General features: G+C 43.6%; 2 protein-coding genes across 2 annotated transcripts; both read left to right on the top strand.

Moving 5' to 3' along the window:
• The first annotated feature begins 579 nt into the window (after window positions 1-579).
• Window positions 580-6,886, top strand: cyb5a (cytochrome b5 type A (microsomal)). Its single transcript, XM_079754336.1, has 5 exons — window positions 580-842; window positions 2,014-2,142; window positions 3,631-3,660; window positions 5,509-5,543; window positions 6,226-6,886. Exons 1-5 carry the CDS (start codon window positions 705-707, stop codon window positions 6,308-6,310), a joined length of 417 nt encoding a protein of 138 aa, XP_079610462.1. The 5' UTR covers window positions 580-704; the 3' UTR covers window positions 6,311-6,886.
• A 1,147-nt stretch (window positions 6,887-8,033) lies between these two features.
• Window positions 8,034-8,921, top strand: ppp1r3g (protein phosphatase 1 regulatory subunit 3G; the record flags this gene model as incomplete). Its single annotated transcript, XM_079754588.1, has 1 exon — window positions 8,034-8,921. One exon carries the CDS (start codon window positions 8,034-8,036, stop codon window positions 8,919-8,921), a length of 888 nt encoding a protein of 295 aa, XP_079610714.1.
• Window positions 8,922-15,212: the final 6,291 nt, after the last annotated feature.

The raw sequence follows: 15,212 nt of genomic DNA, 5'->3' as shown, positions 1-15,212 counted from the left end.
TTATATGTCTCCAACTCGTTGTTATTTCGTTTTCAGACGAAGTTGTTTGGGAATGTCGTTTGCTAAATTAAAACGTTAAGAGCGCCTGTTCGATATTTCGTGCGGTGACGTTCAAGGTGAAAAGAACGGGGGAAAAGTCAAGTGACGTCGGCAAGAGGGGACAAATGCCGCCAGTTTCTCCCGCCACTCCCTCCTGCGCGAGCTACGGAAAAAATGTTAATATTATATTGCCATGTGTATTTCTGAAATAAATTAATTTCTCAATTCAATTTAAGATTGCTTTTAACATAATGAGGGTTTTGGTAGAAGGCGGGATTTGGATGAAGCAGTTCTAAACATTGAAACCCACACATAAGGTACTGCTGATATTAAAATCCTCGCGTGAGAAGCGTACTTAGAAAGATAATGAAGAAGTGCACTCCTGTCTGTGAACTTTTGCCCCTAGTCCCCACCAAGGCCATGCATAACTGACCGAGTAGCGCACCAATCAGGGGTCCTAGAAGTAGCACGCCCATTGATCCAGCAGCCAATAGTGTCGCCGGAGCGGTTAGTAACTCCACAAACACACCAAACTTCGGCTATCTGCTCTGAACTGGGTTAAATGTCGCCTCGTGAATGTGCAAAGTCACTCTTCCTAAGTATCTCTACGATTGTATAACTAGAAAGAATTAGAGTCACGTTTCGACTGCGTTTGTGACTTAAACATGGGGGAAAAGGGGGAAAACGAGCAAGAGGCTGTCCAATACTATCGAATGTCAGAGATCGAGGCGCAGAATACCTTCAAATCAACGTGGATTATCATCAACAATAGTGTGTACGATGTCACCAAGTTTCTGGAGGAGGTGAGATCCCAGACACAGGAACAGATATTGTTTATATCTTCTCGCTTATATCTTGTACGTCCAGTCTGCGGGTTTTTTTCCGTAATCTAAGAGAGAAACCCAATAACATTATAAGGTGTTGCCGCTGTCACGTTATAGACCATAAAGTGAGTCTATAATACATGTCGATCTGATCGATACATTAGCGTTTTGTTCATGCCAACAGCTGAATTCAGATGATTCAATACTGTCATTTAGGAAAGTCAAACATGAAGGCCACTATTGTGATGTGAAGATATCGTGTTACAGAGCGGACGATTTTTTTAATTCATTGTTTGTTTTACAGAACAATGGACCGCATTTCTTTAATGTGTGTACCCAGTAGACCAGTAGCCCACATAACCAATAGAGCTGAACAAATATCCAGTGGGCAAAAGCTGTAGGTTAGTAGGTTGTAGGTTTTGAATGTTGACACTGCTATTTTTTTTACTAGCAGACGAACAAATGATAGTAACTAATGATAGATGATCAACATAATAGCAAATGCTGAAAGTAGCCGTTAGCCATGCACGTTTGAACCTGTTTGACATACAATAGTTGCTGGGTACAATCAACTCTTGCACACATTCATAAAACCCCATAGCACCACCCCAAGGCTGACGTGTTGCCAATGGCTTATAGGAATTCTGTGTGTTACATGTGCACTCCCATTATATGTAATCCTTGATATCCCTTCAAATCGATTTAGTCTATAATAATAATAATAATAATAATAATAATAATAATAATAATATTATAAATTATAGTTACTAATTATAAAAAGTATATGTTGATAGCCACCATTCATTCTGTAAATTGTGTTCCTCGAACCGTCTTGTAGGAATAGGGTGGCACCAGCTCATTTAAGAATAACTTAATAATACATTCTAACACGCAAGAATCAGAGATTAAAACTTTTATTCCTAGTGGTGAATGGGATTGATACCATGACCATGGTGCTCTGGTTCCTTTGAGCTACACGGTACCACAGTCAAGCTGAACTCTTCTTGCATACCTCCAACACACAACTAAATTGCCCTTGACCACTGCGTGAAGGATGAACGCGGTGGTATTACCCTTTGTGCCTGAGAAACAACGGGACATGATGAAAAACCGATGGTGTTTCTGCATGTCCATCGTGTCTCCCCTACAGCACCCCGGTGGCGAGGAGGTTCTGAGGGAGCAGGCGGGCGGGGACGCCACCGAGAGCTTCGAGGACGTCGGCCACTCGACCGACGCCAGGGAAATGGCGGCCGACATGAAGATTGGAGAGCTGTACCCGGTGAGTTGGTGGAAGTTGGTGACCTCGAACCACAGAGGAGAATAATAGTATGTAGTAACAGGATATTAACCAGGAGACACTTTTCAGAGCCACTCAAAACATGTGTGTAATCTCTTTTACACTCCTCGGATCCCCTCTCGCCACACCCCGCACCCTTGCCACCAACTCTTAAATGGCGCTTACCAGTATAACACAGTGCAACAACACTGTGTTCAATTATGTCAGTGTCTGCCACATAGTGTGCGGGGGCTTGCGTGTTGTGAGGGTGAAATGCACTGGGTTTAATCCCGTGTGAAGCCTACCTGTAGGGGTCCTTCACCAAGATGTCTAACCCCTGTCTGCTACTTAAACCTTACTTTTCTACCTCAGCTATTTAATCCATTAAAAAGAGCATCTGAATCTAAAAATTTCCCAAGAGAAGAACGCAAACAAGTTAATGCATAAAGATACATTTTCTCTATAAATCATTTAATTCGGTTAGAAAATTATATAGCTTTAACTGTTGCTACAACTCAAGCCACTAAAGGCTGCTAATGGGAAAACTTGCATTGTGCAATGTATGTTTATTGGTATGTGTTATGGATCTAAAATCCATGTCAGACAGATGGATAAAGCACGTGCTACATAACTTAATACAGATGAATGGAAATAGCAAGGTAGAGAGAGGTTTGTACACTGAAGTAGGAGGGGGTTCTGTAGCTCGAGATGGAGATCTTCATCAGCAGAACATCATAAAGGGTGTTGTTAATGTTAACCTTACACACAATATCATACAGGGTGTTGTTAATATTAACCTTGCACACAATGTTGATGAGATACCCATCAGCAATCATCAGACCTGAGGAGAGACAGTGGACAAGGAGAACGACCTGTAGACAGACCTGATGAACTTCCAGACGGATAGAAAGGGTGTCTACCTGCAGTAAGGAGGAGCATGCATGCTTAATTCAATGCACTGCATTTCCAGGAAGGCAAGACAAAACTTTGTTTTTATTATTACAGATGGTAGTATAATTACTATCCCATCTCAGTTCTCTCAATTAATATAGGCATTCCGAGCGTCTTGCGATTGCAAACAGACTGTGGCCAATCCCTGTTTATATTTTATCAGTTAATATAATAAACTTTTCAATAGATACTAGAGAATTTATCATGTAAGGCCTGAATGCCAATTTAAAAGGGTCAATTGACAGGTTGTTGAGTTTTCCCTGCGTTCTAGGCACGAGTCTATGCACAACTTCAGTGATTCATGGCAATATGACAGAATATTGAAAAGGCAGATTCGATTTTTTGACTTCCTTCTCACATTTTAAATATATGGCACCCGGTGGTAAAACACCATAAAACCCTGTTTAGCGCTAATCTCTCTCTCTCACACTCTCTTTCTCTCTCTTTCCCTCTCCCTTCTCACTCTCCCATTTCTATCTACCGCTCCATCTGTCTCTGTCTTTTGTCTCTCTCTGTCTCTGTCTCTCTCTCCCAATGCAGGAGGAAAGAGCAAAGATCGTTAAACCAGAGGTAAGTGAAATGGATTTCTATTTGTCTAGCCATCACCCCTGTGCTCTCTAGGAGCCCCTCTATCATGGCCCTGAAACAGGCCAAATGGATCCAATCTGTCCTGTTTAAGATGTGGACTCCTAGTGTCCATTTAGGAATGACAGAGGGCAACAGACCTTGTGAGGGACGTTGTCACAGCTCACCATGTAGGGTTTTCCTTGCTGAATTCTGTATGGGAGGAAGAATGATTGTGGGTCAAGTCAGTTGTATTTTGTATAGTCCTTAATCACAGTTACTGTCTGAAAGGGTGTTGCAGGTCATTTATTGACACCCCTAAAAAGGGCAATAATCAAATTTATTATCTAAGAAGAAACCCTTGAGTAGGAATGCAGAAGGAGAGATCCCTCCTTCCATCCCTGGGAGGAGGGATCTCTCCGTCTGCATTCCTACTCAAGGGTTTGCAATGGGTGCTATAATTTACATGCATATTTTTACAAGAAAACATTTTAAGTGCAATTTTAAAAATGGAAAATTAGTCTTTCCACTTAAACATATATGGTGATGATGCTACCAACTAACCCTTCTGCTGGATTTGTGAGATCACAATACCTATAGAAGCCATCTTTCCAGGCTTCAAGTATGCGTTTATGTCTGAACAACCAGTGGCTCAGAACAATCATTGTACAAAAGGAACTAGGTGATCTAAGTGATGAACAGATAGTTCATCCAATCACCTGCCAAGTAGGGCTGGGTAAAAATATCGATTCATCAACGCACTGCAATTTATTTGTTCTCGATTCAATTTTGATTCAGAATTTTTTTGAAATCGATTATTTCCATTAAAAAAAAAAAAAAGAAGCATACTCAGACATTGTAATCTAGAAGCGAGTATTCCTAAATGTACATGCCCTTTTACATTTGTCCATATTATTATTATTACTTTTATGCTGCAAGTTTAGCTCAGGAACAATACTATACAATGGTGTATTCACTTTTTGCTAGTTAAAGCACAATGAAATGGTTAATTCATTTTTGAAAAGGTTAATTCTAAATAATATTTAGGTATTTTTGTCATCTGCACGTATTATTGAATCGATATCGAAGCAATTGGGTCAATATCGAATCAAATCGATATCGAATGAAGACCTAAAGAATTTGAATTAATTTGAATTGTGAGGTACCTGGCAATACCCAGTCCTACTGCCAAGTATTCTTTGAAAGTGCCGGCCCCTATCTAGTTTCAAAGCAGGCCTCCCAAGAGGGTTCTGTGTAGCAAACCATCTGGTGCGTAAGGTTAACTACTGACTGTTAATGATTTAAAATAAAATGTTTGAACAGAAACCAAAACATTACAGACAAGATAAAAAAAAATAGTGGAGCTTTCAAATGACATGCAGTGTTTTCTTACCTGTAGCACAATGAGATTGGTCCCAATGAGAGGCTCAAATGCGTTAATATTATTTGTATTAATATTAAGGCCTCCACACCATATCTTAAGAGTAGAGCGCAAACGGATGCTGAACTTTATCCGCAACGCAAGGCGCGACAACACCGTGGCGCAAATTGCTAGAGCTCCGCAAGGCACTACGGCTCCCTCTGCAGTGAGGAAGGGCTCCATAGTTAACATTGGAGTGGAAATAGACTGGATGTTTGGTTCTGGGGGTCTGTATGATATTATAATAAGTATTATTATTAGTGTTATGCGCTTAGCTGGAGGGTTATGTAAATCAGTTTACGGTCATATTCTGCTTAAGGAATTAACCATGTTTCCTGGCCTGTGTCACTGTGAGACGTGAGGTCCATACCATTGTTTGTATTTTACTGTCTTTGGTTGTATTGCTGTAATGTTTATTTTCTGCTCTGCTGCAGGACCAATATGTGACCGTAGCCAACGTGCAACAGAGGTACATGAGCACCCACAAAACGAACATACCCACCATAGACTACAAAATATGGACGTAGCGTCTCTGGTATCACCAATTGGTTTACCCACGCCATAATGAAGCCGCAGATTTCGCTTTTCGGAGACCGCCAGGTCTTTGGCAACCAGCAGCAGTAACTATCCATATTGGCCACATTGAGGGCAGGAATTGAATGTAGTCTATGGCCCAACCTCATCCATATTCAACTATGAACAACTTTTTAATTAAATAAAACCGTCAAAAGGGACCTCTCCAAATACATAAAATGTAGATGAACTAACCAACATCCTAACCGAACAAAGAAACAATGTATTTGCTCGATATTATGAGAATCAAACCACATTTGTTCTAATTGACTTAGAATGGTGCCGTTGTTTTTGCATCGCGGGACCCCTAAAGGCCGATACATGAACTGCGTGCTAAATGCTTACGTCAGGGCTTCACCAACAGGCTGCCATAGCCCCGGCTTCATACCAACGTACAGACGCATCCGCTTCTGGATCATTAAATGCTTTCTAGGTTGTTTGTACACCTCTGCTGGGCCACAAATATCCATCCAATCAATAGTGCCCGATAATTGATTGATTATGACAAAGAATAAACAGGACGTATCCGTAGCAGCAGTTTTGTTTCTCACTAGCTGTTATTGGTGTCTGTTCCCCAGTTCCTGGACTAGCTGGTTGATCCCCACCCTGGCGGCAGCGGCTGCCACCCTGTTGTACCGCATGTGTACCGCAGAGGAGCAGTGACCTCACCTACGTCCCGATCACCAACCGAATGGGGACGTTCCACAGTCCGTCCATTCCCGTCCCCCTGTCCCCCCCCCGCCCCACCCAGCAAGCGCTGAGAACCAAGATGGCCGCTATCTGAAGAAGGGGCCATGGGCTTTATTGAACACAGCGCCGCCACGCAAGAGAAGTAATGATATTCATTGCCGGCTATGTGATGTAATCAGGACATTTTTAGAGTGTAGAAATAGAGTTTCTAGAGGTTGGATGAAGGTGTTGTTCATGGGATTTGCGGGGGGAAGATGCAATGTAGAAGATGATGAAGATGTACCTTTTCTAGGGTAACTCTATATTTGAATGTGCTATCCATCTTTAACATAACTCTATTATGCTATTTGGCTAATTTAGCAGAATTGTTAGTAGAATTTCCAAGCTTAATCATGTAGAAACCACTGTATTATCACGTTGTAAAACTTTTACCCATTTATTATCATTCCATGACTTAAATATGAATGTCTTTTTTTAATTCAAGATTCTTAAGCAATGCAATGAATCTATAATTGTGTACCATTATGTATGTGTTTTGTGACACTATAAAATATGCAATCTTAAACAAAGCAAGTTTACGTGTGATTATTACTGTATACAACCAGACTGCATTTGGAAAAAATAGACAGATGATGGGCCATGCACTATTAAGTTAGCTATACTGATCATTTACATTTCTGAATTTGGCACAATTATACACTTACCTCTGTGTAGCTAAATTAATGTTTCCTTATGTAGGAAACATAGGCATGACTTGTTGTCATCTACTAGTAAAAAACAACCCAAAAACCTTTCTTTCAATACCCCAAGGAGCAACAGGATGGAGGCTTGACATCAGAAGGGGATTTGTTAAATATGTAGTCAGCATAAAATACAAATTAAATTATAGACTAGCACTGCCATCTAGTGGTGGTAAAAGTACACGTGAACATGTTCCACAAGATAATAGGTTGCATTGAAATAAGGCTACAGCCAATATGTGTTGGACTTTTTCAATATTCGGCAAGTGATGATTTATTTTATGAGAAAGGGCCAGAAAATGCTTCTCAGCTTGTTATGGTCATTCTTTGATTTTGGGGATCTTTGGTGCCATTAAAGATGTGCGCCAGCAGCATATTGTTTTGTGTTCAGCATAACGATATATTGATAAACAGAGAGGCATACAAATAGACATACGTCATACTCGTCCGGTAGCCTGTTGAACGATGGTGACGGCCTACCTAGCCAGAGTACTGGCGCACTGACGTCATAGATGTCCCTGGCTTCAGTTTCTCGGTAGGCCTACTCTTGGTAGGCCTACTTGTTTACAGAGAAACAATAACACAAATTCACCAATGGAGTCTATAAGTGAAAAAAGGTGGAATGAATGTGTTCTTGACTGTTTCATTTCGGAGAGGGACCTATTGACACACATAAATAGGTGAGTCTGTGTTTATCTAATTGGACGACGTGACGTCATTGTAAAAACATTACGCGCCGTGTTCGTATAAAGTAGACATAACCCCAATGCCTTCCAATCACAACCGCTGACGTTTAACATCATAACGCACTAAGGGGGGGGGGGGGGGGGGGGGGGGGGGCGTGTATCTTTAAAGTTGTCAACCTGTCAGCTCAACAGTAACCCACCAGCCCGTACCACGCGGACTTGTGACCGGGTTGGAACAGATAAGTGGTGCGCGGCACCAGCACCGCACTGATGTCCAGCGAAGACGCACTTCTCCAGCCGAACGGCGCAGGACAGCCACCGCCGTTTGCCCCGGGACCGAGCTCTTCCATGAAGGCTGCAGGGGGGCACGGGGATGGAGGAGGTGACATGGCGCGAGGAGGGTGGAGAGAAGAGACAGAAGATGGCGACGAGTGGGAAGACGACCTGGACTCGTATCAGCTGGAGAAGCGCATGAATGACCGAAGAAGAGCCAAGTCTTTACCCGCCAGCTTCTTCGAGGAGGACATCCCCGCGAACGGCGGGGGGAGGAAGCGGGTCAAGTTCGCCGACTCCATCGGTCTGAACCTGGCCAGCGTCAAGCACTTTAACACGCTCGAAGACCCCCAAGTCCCCACCAAAGTGCTCTCGAGGTTGAACAGCTACCCGCAGCACCAGCAGGACGTCCTGGGGGTCGGCGACCTGTTCCAGTTGGCCCTCACCATGGACCGCCTGGTCCGGTGCTTCCCGCAGCCGGCGGAGTCGAGCGGGTTCGAGACCAGGGTTCGAGACCAGCGGGTCTGTCTCGAGAAGATCACCATCAACCAGTTCGACGTGCGGGGGCAGATCCGAGTGGGCGCCACGTTTCCCAACCAGGAGGTCGTTGTGAGATACACGTTCAACGACTGGCTCTCCCACGTGGACGCGCAGGCCCTGGCCGCGGATCCACAGAGGCCAGCTTTGGTCGGGGAGCGTTTTACCTTCTCCATGTACACACCGCCCTTCCTAGACCCCAGTTCCTCAGTCAGTTTCGCCGTATACCTAAAGTGTGACGAGGGTGTTTTTTGGGACAACAACGAAGGGAAGAACTACACTCTCAAGTACCGCTGTTTCCCCAGCTGCGCGGCGCCTTACGTCAGCGCAGCCTTCCACGCCACCTGAAGCTACCTAACGCGCCATGATGCTCCATTATGATGTCGCTTCGTTCCTTCGTTGTAATAATTTCCCTACTTTGCCGACTTTTTTTTGCAGTCAGTGGCCCTGTGTTTTAATACGTGTTGCAGGGGTCACGCAAGGGGCATGTTCTGACTTCCAACTCTGATGTCTTGTTACCGTTAGCTTCCAAAGAAATTTGATACAATTCTTGTAACATTTTATTAAAACTATTCATTGCTGCCAACATTCGCCTGAATTGAAAGTCACTTTAAAACCCCATGTGAAGATAGCGGGACTGACATGAATATGGTTCAATGGATTTATTTTTTGAAGAAGACAAGACAGGATGAAGCTAATAATGCTATACATGCTTGGGATGCTCACACATGCCACAAGCATGCCCAGGGAAAGTACCCAGGAATGGATGTACCTTGAATCTGATGGAGAGTGACCAGTGCCATACCGGCGGCCCCCTATCCCCTATTTCCCTTCCTGCACGAGGCTTCTGGTTAATGAGTTCTGTACGGACTGAGCTGAGCAAACACACCAGGGGCCCCACCTCGGTCCATACACCTCATCGATCGACCCGCATATGCCTGTTATCAATTATTTATAATTTCATGTTCATGTTATGACCGATTCAAATAAATTGTTCTTATAAAATCATTATACAGTATGTGTCCTATGTCACAAGAGTCCATTGTATTGAAAACTGCTGTGCTATTGAATTGGGATGATCAGGATATGATCCATAGGTCGTATCCCAGATGGACCATGCAACCTTTGCACAGATATGATCGGTTTAGCTTGGGACTGGCTGTGATGGCTTTATTATTGGCCAGTAAGCAGTCAAGCAGGACAACCCTTAACCTATTAAGCAGATATGATGCTTTGCACCAGTTCTGCATCATGGTACCTGTTTAGAACTATACATTTTAACCCCATACTTCTAAAACAATAATAATATTAGGAACACAGATGCTTATGTGTTTACAGGCAAGGTGTATGGAGCAAGCTGGAATCAACTAAAACAAAACATCTCAAGGGCAGTCTACCCAATATCTCAGAACAATTGAGATCCTCAAGCACTAAAACAGAATCTTGCGAGCTCATGATTCATTTGCTCTGATAAGGTCTGGCTCCCCTCCCATACCAAAAGGTTTCTGCACAGTGTGAAATAGACCAACCCAGAGCCATAGAGAGAGGAGTTGCGACACTCTCTGATCTCGCGGCAGGGTGGTCACGTGGTTCATGTAAGCCTGTATAGTTCCAAACACGCCGCGCTGCCACGTTCTTCTATGGGACTGACAGCAGTGACTGCAATATTGAATGGTAAATATAAATTAAAAAAACACATACCCAAGTACTTTTCTGACTATTGTTGCATATTTTTAAATGTCAGTTTTCCATTTGGAGTGGTAGTGTGAAAACTGAAAGCTACGTTTTTAAGTTTGAGGGAAAGCTTCACGTTCGTGTTAGCATGGGTAGCACTAGGCTACTAACTTTAGTCGCTTAACCTTAACTTCTACCTTAAAGGGGACATCTCATACCACCAGGTGTGAGTGTGATTAGCCATTACAAGCGCTACGTTTTCAAAATGTGCAGCATTGTGACACCACAGGTGGGCGTGTCCATCTAGACGTGTGACTGAGAAAGCAGAGTAGCAACAGTTCATTTAGCATTTAGTTTCTAGGCAACTTCTTCTGATGAGGCAGGGGCTGACCACACAACCATGATACTTTTAAGACTAAACCATACACAAAATATCAAATATATTAAAGAATAACAAATCATTATGCTTGGATGAATGAAATAGTATCTTAAACAATGAGTGAGACAACAATAATGTGTGTGTGTGTGTGTGTGTGTGTGTGTGTATCCCACTGGAAAAACAACAACAAAGGGAAGGAGCAGGGATGAATATTGTGTATATAAGTTAACAAGAGAGGAATACGGTGAGGAAAGGAGACAATTAAAAAAGCAATACAAATAAAATGGACAACTGATTATAAAACGCTCAAGCAAATGCAGATTCCACTGCCTAACATCTGCACGCTGCAAAGGAGGATGCAGCATGTGAAATTGAAGCCAGCAGTTAAAAGTGTTTGAGATGCTGAGTGTTTAGAAAAAAATCCTCTCCACATATATCAGGCTGAGGTTTGTGGAACCAAAAACGAGTGGGAACAAGTATGACTAAGAACAACGAAGCAAACGTACAGTAAGTGTGAAAGAGAACAGCAAAGTAGAGCCAGGGGGTATCGATAAATCAAACAAAGTTAGTCATGCGTGGAACAACAACCACAAATGTGTGAACAGGTGTGCGTTGTGGCAACCCACAAGCCGCATCAGCACCCTGAACAGCACCCTCTCCGGGCAGAGAGGGCGCTGTCAACGGGAGATACCTGGCAGGCAGTCAACGGGAGATACCTACCGCTCAGCGCAGCTGCGCTGGATCGCTCATCAAGTGGACACGGGCAATCACGGGCATGGGCCACACCTGGGGGACGGGGGCGGAGCCTTAAGGGCTGGGCACCAGAGAGACGGGGGAGGAGCCTTAAGGGCTGGGCACCAGGGAGACGGGGGAGGAGCCTTAAGGGCTGGGCACCAGAGAGACGGGGGAGGAGCCTTAAGGGCTGGGCACCAGAGAGACGGGGGAGGAGCCTTAAGGGCTGGGCACCAGAGAGACGGGGGAGTGAACGGGTCGGAGAAAGACGTTGTGGCAAACGAACGCCGGCTGTGAGTCAGACCACGACCATTTCCCTACAGGATTGAGCCGGAGGCGTCGGGAGTGGATTCCCTGCCGACCCCGAGAACGGGCCTGACCAGGCGGCCCCGCACCCTTATTCCCCATTGTGGAAGAACTGGAGTTATATTCCTTTTTCCGTTTTTCTTGAGCCGGACGAAATAAGTCGTTGCACCGCAACCCTCGTGTGAGCATCTCATTGAGAAATCCCAGCCGACGATGAGGGGGTTGCCACAGCGTCTATGTCAAACTTGAAAAAACAAGAACAAATTAAAGGAACAGGGAGGAATATTATAAGTTATTAATAAACAAACAAAATACTTATTCCACATACATCAGGCTGAAGTCAAGGATAGCAAAGTGCATCAGGTGAAAAGGAAGAGTAACAATCGCAGCCAGCAGCCGTCGCCACCACCAGCAGTCGCCACCACCAACAACCGTCGCCACCACCAACAGACGTCGCCAGCACAAGCCGCCACCACTAGCAGCAGAAGTCGACACCACCATCCTTCGCCAGCTCAAGCAGCCATCGCCTCAAGCAGCAGCCACCTGCAGCAGCAGTGTTTGCCGGCACCAGCCAGCTCAAGCCAACAGCAACCGCTAGCAGCATCCACCGCCATCAGAATCCACCAGCAGCGGCCGCCACCATCTGCAGGAGAATGAAAGTAATCAGACAAGACCTTGAATAGCCTGTAGGTCAATGAGTTTCCCCACACATGGCCAAATTGCTGCCAAGTTGCGGAAGGGGTGGGCAGAATCTTATTTTATGAAAAAAAGAATGACACTACTGTCTGTGTAATAACATTTGAAAGCTCATTATGGCTTATATTTTTTGTGTGGAACAATTTATATTGATACATGTAATCCAACAGCCTTTTCAAGGGTATAATTAATCTATAGCATCAGACACACAGTACTCAGTTGACTAGCTAACACCGTCAGGTTCAGCAGATTAAACCTAAATAAAACCCGTCGCGCAACCTTAATGATCCTAGTTATCCTACATCAATAACTCACTAAATAAAAGTTGTCAGAGATTCACTACTGAACTTCTGGTGTAGTGATACCTTCACAGCTGGCGAAATCTAGCTGACTAACAAGCAGGCAATGACTGAAAATCGGTCGTCTACCAAGATAGAAGAAAAAATATATAATTACGCTGTGCACATACAAATAAAGATCTGCATCATAAAAGCCCTCTGATATAATATAGAGAGTTGACAATTCAAAAGAGGTAGCTATTTAATCAATTTGTCCCTGGAGATACCTTGACAGCTTGCAAAGTCGAGCTAACAAACTAGCAGGCAACCGGTCGTCTACCAAGATAGAAAATATACATAATTACGCTGTGCACATACAAATAAATATCAGGTTATGAATCATAAAGGGCCTCTGATAAAATATAGACAGTTGAAAATTCAAAAGAGGTAGCTATTTAATCAACTTACCTCAGAAGTTACTCGGCGGCCAGCAATGGAAATGAATAAGGCCCAACGCCGTAGAATGGATGTTTGGAACTATGCGAGCCTCCATACCCCGGAAGTAGGCGCTACGACGGAGTCCGATCTTATGTCCAAGAGTCCAATGGAAGTGTCGCTCTGCCACTCTGTTATATCTATCACTCTTGACCGACCTATAACAACTGTTGATCTAATAGGAGGCGGGATAAATATGAAGATGCTGCAGAGGAGCGCCATAGAGGCATTTTAAACAACAACAACAACAACAACAACAACAAAGATGGCTGCCGCTGAAGCAGAATGGTCTGTTGATTCCGCTATTAGACAGTATTAAACAAACTGGACGGTAGATATTCACTATAATAAGAACAAACAAATGCAGCTTTTGTTGAGAAGATATATCATGAATTTATTTGGTCGCTCAGTGCTAGCAATGATGAGTTGAACTTAGAAACAAGAATGAAAGACAAAAGTTGGAGTGACTGCAAGGTGTGACTGTGTTCTTCCTTTGGTCAAAGCGGAATCCAACCACACCCATCGGAGGCACACGTCCCACGGCCTCGTCTGGGATTGATTGTGGACAATGCAGTTAAATGACAACATAGCTATTGGATGATGTTACAGAACATCCCTGTTTGCAGGCATTTCATTGGTCATGTCAAATAAAATCAATTTTCCATCACAAATATGGTAATATTGTCCAGTAGCTGACTGCAGTCATCTCCCGGCCAGTCCATCTGTCTACCTGAACTTGTGTATCTAGCACATTTAGCATTCTCTGGTCAAGGACGTTGTACGTAGGCATGCGCCCGTCTTTCTGCCTGGATGTCTGTCTGTCTGTCTGCCCATTTTTCAGGTAGCGGTTACATGAAGAACAAAGTCCAGAGCACTTCAATATGTTTCTGTTGACAAAGTGAATCTGTTTGATTTGGCAACAAATGTGCTCCTGTCAACCCACATGCTTATGCTCACACACGCAGACTCACACCATGAGAGAAAGTTTCAGAAAACTTTAGAAATATGCAGCCACACGTTGTTCACGTTGCAGGGTCACAGCAAACGTATATTTTCTTTGTTGTAGCATTCTTTCCTTGTCTTGCTACGCCCACGTCACTTCAACGTTTCAAGTTGAACTGCCCAAATGGAAATTTATCATTAAGCAAGGCAAATCCAAATGTTTTGTTATACATAAAAATATGATTTACATACATATTTTCTCTACAAAGACTTTCTGAGTCTGAGCCATTTATATAAAATACATCTCAATGTTGTCCAGACACCAATATCATTGCACTAGAAGTTCAACAACGTGACTTTAAGTAAATCTGTATGTATGTGTTTATGCGTATGCTTGTATGTTTGTGCTTATGTGTGAGTGTGCTTCATCATATGTGTGTATGTGGGCATATGAATTTGTGTGTGTGTGTATGTCCATATATGTGAGTGTGAGTTTTCATGCCTATGTATGTGTAGGTGAGGTTTGACTGTGAGTGTGTGAGTGAGTGTGTGTGTGTTGAGCGTCAGCCCATCCAACAAAGCCTTGATTCATCATGGTGTCTATAACGTCTGCTCGTGGGGTCTGGTGTTGCAATTATGTCAGGGCACTAAACCAACAGACATTTATTTTTTTTAGCAAATAGGAACCTTATGGGGCGATTCACCCAGCTCACCCTTAGCCTTACCTCAACCTAATAATAGCCAATATATATATATGATTTAAGGTATGGTATCATATGGTAGAGATTTCTCCCTTATGTTATGGAGACCAGTTCCCAGTCTGATGAAGATAACATAAAATAAATGTAAAGTATGACTTTGTCCAAATGGTTCCAAAGTGCAGCATGCAGTGAAGAGATGGTTTATAAATCAGTCTGACCTTTAACTCTGCTAGAACGTTCTGGATTACCACCGTGGGTGGGAGACTGGGGAGGGGGCCTTAACGGTTAACGGAGAACAGCTGTACCTCATCAATAAATCAAAATGTTCAGATGACCTTAGATTTGTGTCTGAGTGCTCTGCATCAGCTCTTGGTGTGATAATGGACCGGGGATGGAGACCAACGGGGAAGTGGGCTGCAGTGGACCACTGCTAGTG

The sequence above is a fragment of the Pollachius pollachius genome, assembly GCF_949987615.1.
Source record: "Pollachius pollachius genome assembly, chromosome: 17".
In the NCBI taxonomy this organism is placed as follows: domain Eukaryota; kingdom Metazoa; phylum Chordata; class Actinopteri; order Gadiformes; family Gadidae; genus Pollachius; species Pollachius pollachius.
The sequence above is the reverse complement of the archived record's forward strand: the minus strand, read 5'-3'. Positions and strand labels throughout refer to the sequence as shown.

Bases quoted from the DNA above. Each gene is read 5' to 3' on its own strand.
- cyb5a (XM_079754336.1), top strand. From the start codon at position 705: ATGGGGGAAAAGGGGGAAAACGAGCAAGAGGCTGTCCAATACTATCGA. The intron at 2,143-3,630 runs GTGAGTTGGTGG...CTCCCAATGCAG, and splicing joins AGATTGGAGAGCTGTACCCG to GAGGAAAGAGCAAAGATCGT. The intron at 3,661-5,508 runs GTAAGTGAAATG...GCTCTGCTGCAG, and splicing joins CAAAGATCGTTAAACCAGAG to GACCAATATGTGACCGTAGC.